This window comes from Pavona decussata, unplaced genomic scaffold (genome assembly GCF_977016875.1).
Source record: "Pavona decussata unplaced genomic scaffold, jaPavDecu1.1 SCAFFOLD_142, whole genome shotgun sequence".
Taxonomy (NCBI): Eukaryota; Metazoa; Cnidaria; class Anthozoa; order Scleractinia; family Agariciidae; genus Pavona; species Pavona decussata.
The window spans coordinates 149,444-161,707 of NW_028145555.1; the positions used below are offsets into that span (position 1 = coordinate 149,444).

At 38.4% G+C, this 12,264-nt stretch overlaps 1 protein-coding gene across 9 annotated transcripts in view; it reads right to left on the reverse strand.

Annotated features, from left to right (window-relative positions):
* Positions 1-6,441: 6,441 nt before the first annotated feature.
* Positions 6,442-12,264, reverse strand: part of LOC146466650 (uncharacterized) — a 35,477-nt gene continuing 29,654 nt past the window's right edge. For all 9 annotated transcript variants that reach the window (XM_085126956.1, XM_085126955.1, XM_085126958.1 and 6 more), the window contains one exon: positions 6,442-8,345. In XM_085126956.1, coding sequence (XP_084983082.1) covers positions 8,050-8,345 — 296 coding nt within the window. In that variant the 3' untranslated portion in view covers positions 6,442-8,049. The remainder of the gene's footprint in view (positions 8,346-12,264) is intronic.

Sequence of the window (12,264 nt, forward strand, 5' to 3'; positions counted from 1 at the left end):
TCAGATTAAATACACACAGGTGAATTGAGGCCTTGGCCTTAATTCCTTAAAAAAAAAAAGATAATAAATAAAATAAAAATGGGCTGTGGTCAAACTTTATTAACATTTTATAAAACATTAAATAAATCTACCATCTTCTGGATAGCAAAAAATTATAGTAAATGAAAGGTTTTTGAGAGTTCATCTGTTGTCTAGTGACATTTCAGGGAGCGAAATGAGAACAATTTTTATTACTTCTTGGAGGCTTCCACTTGGCTACCACAAGCTTTCTACTGTCAAGAATAGTACTTACATAATTTTCACGTTTGGCAACTTTCAATTAACTGAAATTTAAGGTTCGAAAATTTCAACTATTTTATGTGGGACTAGGTACCAGTAGAAAACATCGTTTAGTTTCAGAACATTCGAAGAATTTAATAATTTCCAAGCACCAAACTTAAATTACTATCAGAAAGTTGATAGCAGGTTCAAAAGTTTTCCAGCATTTTCTGGCCACAACGATTCGCGTGGCCAAATATACATAGGTCACACATTCCGAAATGGCAAAACTTGCGATTTGAGACGCTTACGATATTAGGGTGAAAATCTGAGAAGATTAGATCACCCCACCCCTCCCCCAACGTTTTGGCAAAATAGCTCTATGCCTTAATATAGTTTACTGGAGTAGTTTTGGTGTTGATAATTACTGGGTATTTTAGTCGACACTAACATTTCGATCCGTGTCCGATAATCACTAACTTATACTTAAAAGTGTCTTGGTTTTTTCTTTCTTTTGATATAACTTTATAGTACACTTTATTATTATTTTCAACAAATATATAAAGACAAGTTACACAACCCGCGTATAACATAACCTTATCTTAGCGGGTATTAGTAATAAACAAAAAAAAAATAAAATAAAAAAAAAAAAGAAATTTACAATATTGCTACAACATCGGCACTACAACGCAGGACTGTGATATGCAGTTGCAAACGAAACAAATAGCTATTAGGTACAATAATTAGTAATAAACAAAAATTAAGTATTAAAAGTAAAAGACAACAATATCACTACAATATAAGACTAAGACTACAGTTTTAAACGAAACACGTAGCGTAACACATAGCTATACAATAATTGTTTGGATTAAATTTCAACTTCGTTTCAAGTTAAGGTGTTTTGTTTTTAGTCAGAGTGCTTCGTTTTTGTTCCAGTTCCGTGATATTTTTAGTAGCCGATGATTTGTTTTCGAGTTCCCCTGTGCTTCCCGATCATTTTACAGATTTAGGCTGTTTTACTTTTGAGTGTCTCGATGCTTCCTTTGCGAAGTTTTCGTCGATGATTCTTTTTTGAGCTTTGGCTGGCTCGTTTTCTAGTTTGCTTCACTTTCGAGTTTTGTGGTTCGACTACGAATTAATTCTGATTTTCAAGTTTAGAGTGTTTCGATTTTGAATTTAAACTGCGTAGTTTTTGAGGTCTGGTGCGCATTACAATTCCTGTTCAACATTAGTGAATACAGACGTCAAGTGGCATTACACAAACAGTCTGAGAAGCAGCAGACTTGCGCAACAGTTTGATGAAAAGGACAACATTTTTATTTCAAAGACATAAATGAATATTCACTCGCATGACAGTGTTGGTTAAAGACCAAAGCTAATTACAACAACAAGGAATGCAATGTCAAAGAAAAGACATTCGATACTTACAAAATAAAAAACAAAAGCCGAGTACAAAAACGATTGATATAAGGGACTTAAATTGACATGCTTTTCTTGGTGTCGCATTTTTGTTTTGTTGTTGTTGCTTGTTCTTACATTGCTTAGTATTTAACTAACTCTGCAACACGTTATATTAAACAGACAATGGCAGATAAAACTTCCGAAACATGTCCCTAAAATTAAAATTGTACTTTTTTATCGGATTATACTACACTAACATGAGACGGTCACGTGAACATGCAGAGCACGTGATGTGTCTTTACACCGAACACCCTTACGACTAAATGGAGTGCACGTGATACCTATAGTTACCTAGACTGGGCGCGGGGGAAATTCTGCCCGCGGCAATTTTGAACAAAATATATTTTTCGATATTTGCGTAAATGCCATGGGCTTTTTGCAGAATTTTGTGTGGCCATGGAAACTAATTTTTGACAGGCAGTTTTTTGAGAAATGGAAAATCCCTTTTAAAATGAAGAAAAGTAACCTTTCCTGATGTAACTCTGGTTTTTTTAACTTTTTAACATGGCTTAAACATAAAAAAGTAAAACAGAAAATCACAATATTCATATATTGAAACAACCCTTAATTTGTCCGCATGAATGACACGGATAGAAACTGAACATGTCACTGTCATGAGCTAAAGCCAGTGATTTGTTTACGGTAAGGTCCGTTTTGGGGCAAGTTTCAAGTTACTAAAGCAAAACGTGGAAAAGGTTAACAAACAATCTTAACCCTCAAACTGCTAAGCGGAGATTGATGCACAGCTTGGGGATAAGCAAGTTGTACGACTGTGACGTAATTTGTTTAGGCGATGTGAGCTGTTTTGAAAATCAGTTAATAAAACAGAAAAATGTTTTACAATTATCCTGCGAAATCGGTTGAAATATCGCCTGATACTTAGCCAACGAGGCCGTAGGCCCGGTTGGTTGAAATTAGGAGATGGTGTTAACATACACGTTGATAGAAATAGCACGGTTTTATTTACAGAAATTACTGGAGACTTTGTTTCGAGGTCGTTACTTGTTTGAAGCTGTCTGCCATTTTTCTCCCCGAGACGCGAAATTACATATTTCGCTGGATATCTGTTGTGTATGGACTTTGACCACGAACATTTAATGATAAAAGAAGCAGAGACCGATACAACGTAGAATTACGGTTTAAAGGTTACTATATTTCGGCTGGCCAAACCAGCCTTCTTCAGGTATAATGAAAATTTACATTGGGACATACGCTTATATAGCTGACAAATATTTGCGCAATAGCGGAACTACGTTAAACTAAATTGATTGACAGTATAAAATATGAAGCAAATGAAATAATAATAACAAAGAATAAAAAATAATAAAAGTGAAAAAGCTAGTACATTTCTTCGCGAATATTAAGGCCATGTGGAGAAAGTGTTCTACCTTTTGAGATTAAAAAGGCTTCCCTGGAACATTTAATGCACTTTTATCATATTTGGGCAGTGCTACGGCCCACACAAACAGAGGGCGGTCTGCTTGTGATATCATTTGACTAGAATCCTTACTTATTTGCCTGGTGCCGTTGCCAATGCTTTTGTATAGCTCAATGACAATCGCATGCGAAATTTTAGGAAATTCACGGTGGCGGATTTTCATTCACTATTGTGGTGAGATATAAGTGATGCCATAAGAGTGCCGTTGCTACACTGAACTAACGACTCATAATTTTGAAATATGGAGCAAAACTTGTAATAATATGTTGTAAAACGCCATTTTATAGTTGTTGCGAAATTTAGTTTACTGTTAATGACAGTTATTGTTGTCATTCCAGAGTAATTTTTAAGCAAGGGATCGTATCTCGCAACATTTTTGACTGAACAGTAAACTGCTTCCGTTAACGTTTTTTAAACGATGTGAAGTTTTTTATTTGACCGTTGGTTCTTTCCATGCGGCTGAATAAGACGCTTTTTCTGTAAACAAAGAGGTGAACAAACGAAAGAAAGATGAGCCTTGGTGATTTTTTTTCTAGCTATAATATCGAGCCGAAAATAACACTTACAGTACGTTGCAGTCACGCTTCATCCGCTTCACAGTTGGAAGATGTGTGTGATTGGAATGGTCCCTTTCTTGAACCCAAACAACAAAAAAAGCAGAAAGTAATAGACGAAACGTTTTTCTTCTGTAAAGAAATACAGACTCTGGAATTCCCGCTTACCTCTGATCCATTACTCAATTGAAAATTGTAGAGTAAAAAAGCAGCGTTGGAAACGAACGATTTTAAATTCACTACGTTAAGAGCCAGGTGAAAACAGGTTCGATCACGTGCAGAACAAGTTAAGATACCGAACGGAATTGCAACTTCCAATAAAAAGGTGATAGAATTTTGAGCCGGGCAACTAGCAAAATTGTCATAGTTTATTTATTCTTTTCCTTTCAATGAGCAACGGGCATTTAGCAGTGATTTTATACGATTTGAGAATGTTAACATTGGTGGAGTATTTCTTTTGGGTGCTGGTTTTTGTGTTTCTATGGCCACAAGATCTGATAGCTGTCTAAGTCTTGTGTGTGCTATTCTTGGTGAAGATTGCGTTTCGTGGCAATCGCTCGATATGATAAGCTCTGCTAAGCTGTGACGTTTTGAACATAAGCAACACTGGCAAGTTATACCAGAAAGTCCCACTTCGTCTTTTTAGAGGAATTCAAAAGCTGTCTTACAGGCACACCAATTAGTTCTGAGAATTTTTTAACACTAACGACGGAAGCACAGAAGCTAAGAACACTAGACATTACAAAGTGTAGGACGATTTCGGAGGAGGCGATCTTCAATGCGAAATATAAACTGCAAAGTTTTACGAAGCGTGAACATCTCCTACAGCAGTCAGTGTGGTGTCCTGACCATAGCGTGTCTATTGTCCTACGAGTCCGTCATAGACATTTGTTGCTGGGGAGATAAACTGAGTGACAGTAATGTTGTTTCTTTAAAGACGTTTCTGAGTTTGCCAGGGATTGCCTGAGATTTTTTAATTAGATGGAATCAGCAAAGGATATTTTAGGGAATTCTCGGACAGTACGGATAACGACGAAGATCCTGAACACTAATTCACGTTACTGTTCTGTTTAACGTTCTTTTTGGCGGTAAACTGAAAACCGATCTGAAATATTTTCCGTCCGACCTTGGGTGAATAATTAACTAATCTGTCAAAATTATGACGAAAACAAAGCCGACCATTGCCATCGGTAAGATGTATCATAGGGAAACATAGTTCCTTTCATACATTTTTTTAGACCTTGCATGTTGAAAGCTTAAGTGATTTTTTTTACATTCTGTGGATTTCAGCCGTGCAATTGAAGTTAAAGGGTTTGAAATTTTCGTACAACCATTTGAATTTCGCGCTAATATCGTTTAACCCAATGCTATAACCAAATATAACTTAATTAACACGTTTACTCTTGCCAGAAATTAGAGGTTCCTGTTGCCGCGGGCCTATTCTTCTTGCTATCGATTGTAGCCGGAGCGTTACTTAATTCGATTCATGTTCACAAGTTTTTTGAAAAAAGACGTAAAATACATAAAAGCATTCACCAGATGAAAGTAGTGTTTGAATCGTACTTGCTTTATTCTGTGTCTAGAATTTACAAAGCTACAACCTTATACAAAAACTGTCGGAAACTTTTCGACAGAAAATATCTCATGGAGAATGTTGAAAATACCATTTCCGAGCCTCTAGATTTCAAACTTTTCTGGGGTAGATGGCTCCAGACCCCTCGTGACTCCGGCGCTCGTTTTCAAGCCCCCCCCCCCCCCCCCTCCAGTTGAAAATAGGCTCCGCCGACCCTGTGAAAGAATACGGAGATGTGATTGGCCAATTACTGCAGATTTTGCCAGTATAAGGGGAGGGTTCTATCTCACGTAAAACCCATCCAATCTTAACCCGATTTCGTCCTGTTGTTCTTGATCTGAGTATATGTGTGTCGAGAGGAAAGGGGGTGGGTTTCTGATGCCAGGCTGGTGAAAGAAGAGAACCCTGCTTTAGTCTCTTAGTTCCTTAGCTAGAGCTGAGAAGGAGGGGGGGGGGGGGGGGGGAGTGAGAACTTTCAACCACAAGGGTAGGGATCTCAGGGAAAACCCTCCGTCTTATTAAACATGCTATTAAACATGCATCTGTTTGTTTCTCAGTGGCTGCGCGTCTTGGAGTTCGTCAAGTGAACATACAGGAACAAGACAGAGTTTGCATTTATAAGCTTATTATAAAAAAACCTGTGTTTGGTCATGAGGGGCTTAAAATTCCACCACAGATGGGTAATTTTACGTTTCTTTTAATTTCACTGGCAAAACGTTTTCTTTGGCGAACTATTTTGAAAGGTCAACCGCATTTTGTTAGTTTCTTTTACAAAAATAACAGAGCTTCAAAATAGTGGTACAAAATGGGAATGATAAAAATACTATCCCAAGCTTTTGCTCTGGATGCGCTCTCTTTTTTTTTCGGGGGGGGGGGGGGGGTGGGAAAAACGTCACTTTGACAGAGTGAAAAGGACGGGTTAAAGGAACTTGGTCACGATATCCTGAGTTATAATCTGCATTTTGGTTAATTTTGAACACTAAACGTGAGGAAGCCGATGAAATCACAGTTTACAGTACGGATATGTTTACGGTGTTTTATTTCCCAAATTTGTCGCCTGTTTTCCCGGCGGTTTCTGTCCTCTCTTAACCCAGGAACAACCTTCTCTCGTATAGTAGATATCCTGAGATATGTTAGAAATAAGAAATGCAAAATGATTTGTCACAAACAAAGAAATTTATTAACGTCCTCAGAAAATTACAAAAAAGAAGAGCAATGTACATAGCGGATAAATGTTGTCAACTATTACATGATTCGAGCATTGTTTAAGAACATTTAATTTTCATTCTATTGGAATTGCTGAAGTATTGCTATTGCTGTTTCGTTAAAGCTCATAAAAAAGTTCTAGATTTCTCAGATGAGCCTTGAAAAGCCTATATGATTATTTTTCTCAATCAACTCCAACAGCTTATCGTCCAAAATAAATCTCAAATTAAACAACGCTTGCTAGAAGCAATGCGGTCGGTTGTTCATGTGTGAATTTTGTTTTATCAAAGTCGCACGAACCGTCATCCGAATAATTATGTTCCAACATTGTCATTAAAACTCACTTTAGAACTTAAGGTTGTACATGCGGCCAGTATAGACATGCATAATCTACGTTCAATTGTTCAAGCCATTGTTACACTTCCTAAATATGGTCATCTGTGCACTCAATATTCGTCGTATGTACGCAACATGCCGTTATCTTACGAGAAACGTAATTTCGTTTGTCGGGGGAGAAGAGTGACAGAGCGCTTTCAACAAGGAACGACCTCGGAGCATCGTCTCCAGCTTTTCTACGGTAAAAATGTGCTTTGTTATCAGTGTTTTGAATAGCAAAACAACGACCCTGTTCAATCTTGCGGGATATCCTCTGATTTTAGCCAAACTACACATTAACAAAGCCTTTCATTGACGTGCCCCGTTCATCTTCTCCTTCTGACCTCAGCCATCAACTCCTCCCCCCTCCCCACTCTCACACTTTTATAACTTAGTGTAAGTAACCACTGCACCCCATTTATCATTTCTAGTTCTAGACTTCAAACAAAACCTGAACGCCCTTATCAAAAACTTAAACAACTAAAAGCAACAACAAAAACATAGCTGGACAAAATAATCCTTTCAGCGACACGTGCGCTTATTGCATTGCTACCCTTATCTCCCCAATATCAACGTGCACAATCTCCTTACTTTTCTTTTTATATTTCTTTTGTACTACTTGACAGAATTTTGTGTAAATGTTGTTATTTTCTCATAACCTGTATGTTTGATGGACAGTGATATTGTGAGGAGAAATTAGATGCTGGTCACTACTGGGGCTTACATGATTAATAGCCACTTAAGCAACGACGATGGCAACGACAACGCCGCAAAACCATAGGTTTAATGAGCAAAAACAATCACTGCACGAGCGTTTAACATTTTGGTACATTTCTTTGTCGTCCTCTGCAAAACAACAACGTGAAATGAGCACATTTAAGGTTTTATGGAGAACATCAACAGACGAAGGTGAATTTTTCATTTTTTTTCTTAATTTGTTCGCCACTCCTACCAATTTGATTCCTGGATAGTTCGCCATTTTTGTAAAAGTTGAGCGAGCTGAAATAATTACGTAGTAGCACAAATGAAACAACGTTATATTTTCACGTGACGTTTTAATTGCCGTTGCCGTCGTCGTTGCTTAAGCTCCGTAATGGAAAAATGGCGATTGGTTTCGTGTCCAGAAATAGTTGTGTCAGAAGTCGTAAAACGTTTGTAAGGGCATGGATTCTTTTAAAAGTGGTTTAGGCAAGGTAGAATACCTCCCAGTCATTAGGTATGAAGTAAAGACTCCCACCCATGATTGTCTGCACGTCACTAACTCCACTTGGTACATAGTAGGCTTGGCCCAAGACCGCTGAGGTGCGATTACTTGGACGAATGACGATGTCCCGGCCTCCAAATACTACAGCATAGCTTGGGTTCCTGAAAATTGCTTTTGATGGGTTTGTCACATTACTTTTGAAAGGTCCGAGTCCTTCGCTGTTCCGTAGGGAGAAAATAAAAGAGTTGTTGGTGTAAGCAAAGCCACCACGGGACTCTGAAAAGCAAGAAAATAGAATTGAAACAAAGTAACAAATAACTTACATAAACATTGTTTATCTTCCTCTTATTACAAATAAAACAAAGCGAAAAACAAAAAATTAAAGCAGTTCAAAAGTTTTGGAAACTTCGCTAAATGTTCATCTTTCAAACTACAGTGGAAGCTCTCGCCATAACCTTCTGTCTCTTTTGTTATTTATTTATCTTTTATATTTTAATATATATTGATCTTGTAACGATGTGCAAGAAAAAATGGCCAAAAAAAAAAATATTAGCTAAAACTGAGACTGAAGGTAAGCGGTCATCCATCCCTTACACCTCCAGTGACCGCTTATGGAACCAATCTCGTACAAGTGGCCAGCTCCAGTTACGGACACCATTTCCTGTTCCGAGGGAGTTCGCTTAAAAGAGCTTCCATTTTGTTTCCTGGGTTGAACCTCTTTGAAATGTTTATATCACTTCAAATGACTGGATCAGTGTCAATACCCCTTAGAAAAAATCGTCGGCAACTTTTTAAGATACAGCTACATGTACTACGTCACGGTCAAGTCGATTAGTTTTGGTGATTCTAGTTGTGGCATGGTAAAATAATTTTAGCCTTCCAAATAGATGTCAAGTACACATCATGTTGACACGGTAACCGCGTAAAACATTCGAGACGATCAATAAACCTCGGTTGAGCTGGTAAAATTACTATCTTTAAGGCGCAAAGATGCCAAGTTATCGTTGCCAAATTGAAATGCAAAATAAGGAGTAGACTGAACTGAATCAAAGCTTTCTAAACGAGTCCTTTTCAAAAACTGTTCAAGCATTGCACGATTTTAACTGATCATAAATGGCTCTATATATTAAGCCCACAATGGCTAATTTATTTTCAGGAAGGCTCATCATAGTGGGTGGCTTAATTTAATACAGATCATGAGGTTTTTTTTTTAATAATGAATTTGTGTTTCCAAAATTGACCGCATGTCAAAAAAACAAAACAAAAAAAAAACATTGCGGTAAAGCCGGTTGCGTTTCACAATAACACTTGACCAGACTGCGTCATCCTTTAGACACTGAAAAATTTAAGGACTGATAGGCCAGAATTTTTTTTGTTTACCTAAATGGGAAATAATAAGGGGGGGGGGGGGGGGATAAAGAAAAATGCCGATCTCCAGCATGTCCATAGGGAGCTTACTATTATCAATGAAGGGGAGTTATTAACAGACAGCCTCATCATTCAATACAATTTTTCTTCCTTTTCATTGGCCGAGAGCAAACCGAGTGACCTGCAAATAACTGCCTAAAAATTATGGTCTGCTCATGCGCAATACTGACCAACTGTATTTTGCTTCACTGGTGAAAAATGTCTGATTGGTTTAAATTAAACCACGTGACTCAGTAGTTCAGCCCGACGCGCGGAGCCTAGGCCGTGTTAGAAATTAAACTATGAGCATAAATTAGCATATTTACGAGTGAGTGGCGGGAAGAGGCCACGTGAGAAGAACATGCTTTCGAGTTGAGATGTTATCGTCGGATCGATGAAGTTTAGAGTGTAGAGTCTAGAGTCCGTTGTTAGATCAACTTTACAGAACTGAAACAGCCTGAGTGAAGTGTAATTACGAGGAAAATTGTGAAGAAGTCATTATTTATCGCGAGTGGAATTAAATACTTAAAAAACCTTTATTACATGGTCCTCCGATCCCGATAAGCTGTCAGAACAACGAGTGAAGACAAACATCAAACAACTACAAATTGCCGATGGACTGCATTGAAAAGCCAAGGTTCCCTTAGCGGAGAGTTTAGAAACATCATGAACGTCGAAAAGACCAGGAATATTCGAGAGGCTCACAAGGGGTTTGTGTACAAAACATTGGAGAATGCGGAGAAGATCTTAACAGATGGCGGGGAAGATTTGTCGTCGTCCAAGGAAAAGTTAACTGCGTTGAGGTCTTTGCTGGCAGAAAAAATGGAAACCGTAAAAAAGCTGGATGAAACGATACTGGAGAACACTAAAAAAAGCAACTGGAGAAAGAAATAGAAGATTTTGGTGAGTTTTGTCAGCATGTTTACAGTATTTTGGCGAAAATTGACTTTAGATTAGAACATTCTGAACATTCCAAACATGGCGGACACGCGCAGACTCCGGCGGCAATTCAGGGAAAGTGAAACTACCTAAACTCGAGCTCAAATCATTTTCGGGAAATTATCAAGAATGGCAGAGTTATTGGGACACATTTCAGTCCGCTGTAGATGGAAACCCTAGCATTTCGCCCATCGAAAAGTTCACTTATCTGAAGAGTTGTGTGATAAGTAATGCTGAATCCGCAATTGCTGGACTAAGTCTGACTGCAGACAATTACAAGGTAGCCATCGACATTCTCAAGGACCGATTTGGTAAACCACAGTTGTTAATATCCAATTATATGGATGCCTTATTGAAACTTTCATCTGTCAATTCAGTACATGAAACAAAGAAATTATATGAATTGTATGACAAGATTGAAATCAACATTCGAGGTTTGATGCGTTAGGCGTTGAATCACAGTCCTTTGGGAATTTACTTGTCCCTATCGTAATGGAGAAAATCCCCTCAGAGTTGAGATTGATTGTAAGCCGCAAGTTTGGCATTGAAGGAACATGGAATCTTGATGCCTTTTTGAATGCATTGAAAACTGAGTTGGAAGCCAGAGAAAGATGTACTGCAATAAAAACAAGTGGACCAACTATTAATACTTCAAAGTTCGAACAGTATAAGACAAGAAGCAAACAGCCCTATTCTGCCTCTGCGCTTTACACAGGTAACGAAGAAAGTATTCCTCGCTGTGCCTTTTGTAAGAAGAATCATAAGTCCATTAACTGCATGACTGTCACTGAACCGAAGACTAGAAGAACAATGCTGAGACGAAATGGCAGGTGTTTTGTGTGCTTGAAGAGCGGTCATATCTCTGCAAATTGCCCATCAAGGGCAAAATGCTTTAACTGTGAAGGTAGACACCATTTGACCATTTGTGAAAGAACAAATAAGACTGTAACATCCAGAAACTTGGGTTCTGAAGGAGCAACACCACATGGATCTGAACCACCTCAAGATACGAGCGGGGATACAGGAGCTTCAACAATGTACATTAGCAATAATGTCAACTCTGTGCTGTTGCAGACAGCCCAAGCCTTTGTTTTTAGCCCAGATAACCAGGAAATTGGAGTGAATGCCCATATGATATTGACTCCTGTAGCCAGAGATCTTACATAACCAGCATGACAAGAGAGCAGTTGAAACTGCCAACTGTGGGTAAGGAAACCCTTTTAATCAAAACATTTGGAGATGACTCAGCTTCCATCAAGGAATGTGATGTTGTGCAGTTGTGTGTCAGAACATTAGATGGATTGAATGTCTATGTTACATCATATGTTGTACCAGTGATTTGTAGCCCTGTGTCCAATCAACAAACTCAAGACACATTGGAATGCTCCCCTTACCTACAAGGTCTACAATTTGCATGTGGAACAAGTGATTCTGTTAGTGTTGACGTGCTGATAGGAGCAGATTACTACTGGTCCTTCTTTACTGGAAACATTATTAAGAGAGATCCCTTCGGATCGGTAGCCCTTGAAACCAAGTTGGGTTGGGTGTTATCAGGCCCAGCTGTGTGCTCAACGTCGACAAAGTCATGCACAGTGAATTTGAGTTCAACACATGTGTTAAAGATAGAGTCCACAGAGATAAGTGACATGAAAGATGATCTTCAGAAATTCTGGGACTTAGAAACTTTGGGGATAAAGGAAAGAGAAGCTTCTGTCTACGACAAGTTCTCAAGTGACATCAGGTTCACTGGGGAGAGATACCAGGTCAAGTTACCCTTCAAGGATAACCATCCGGTGCTACCAGACAGTTACTCAGCTGCATCACGCAGACTGACAACAACAATCAAAAA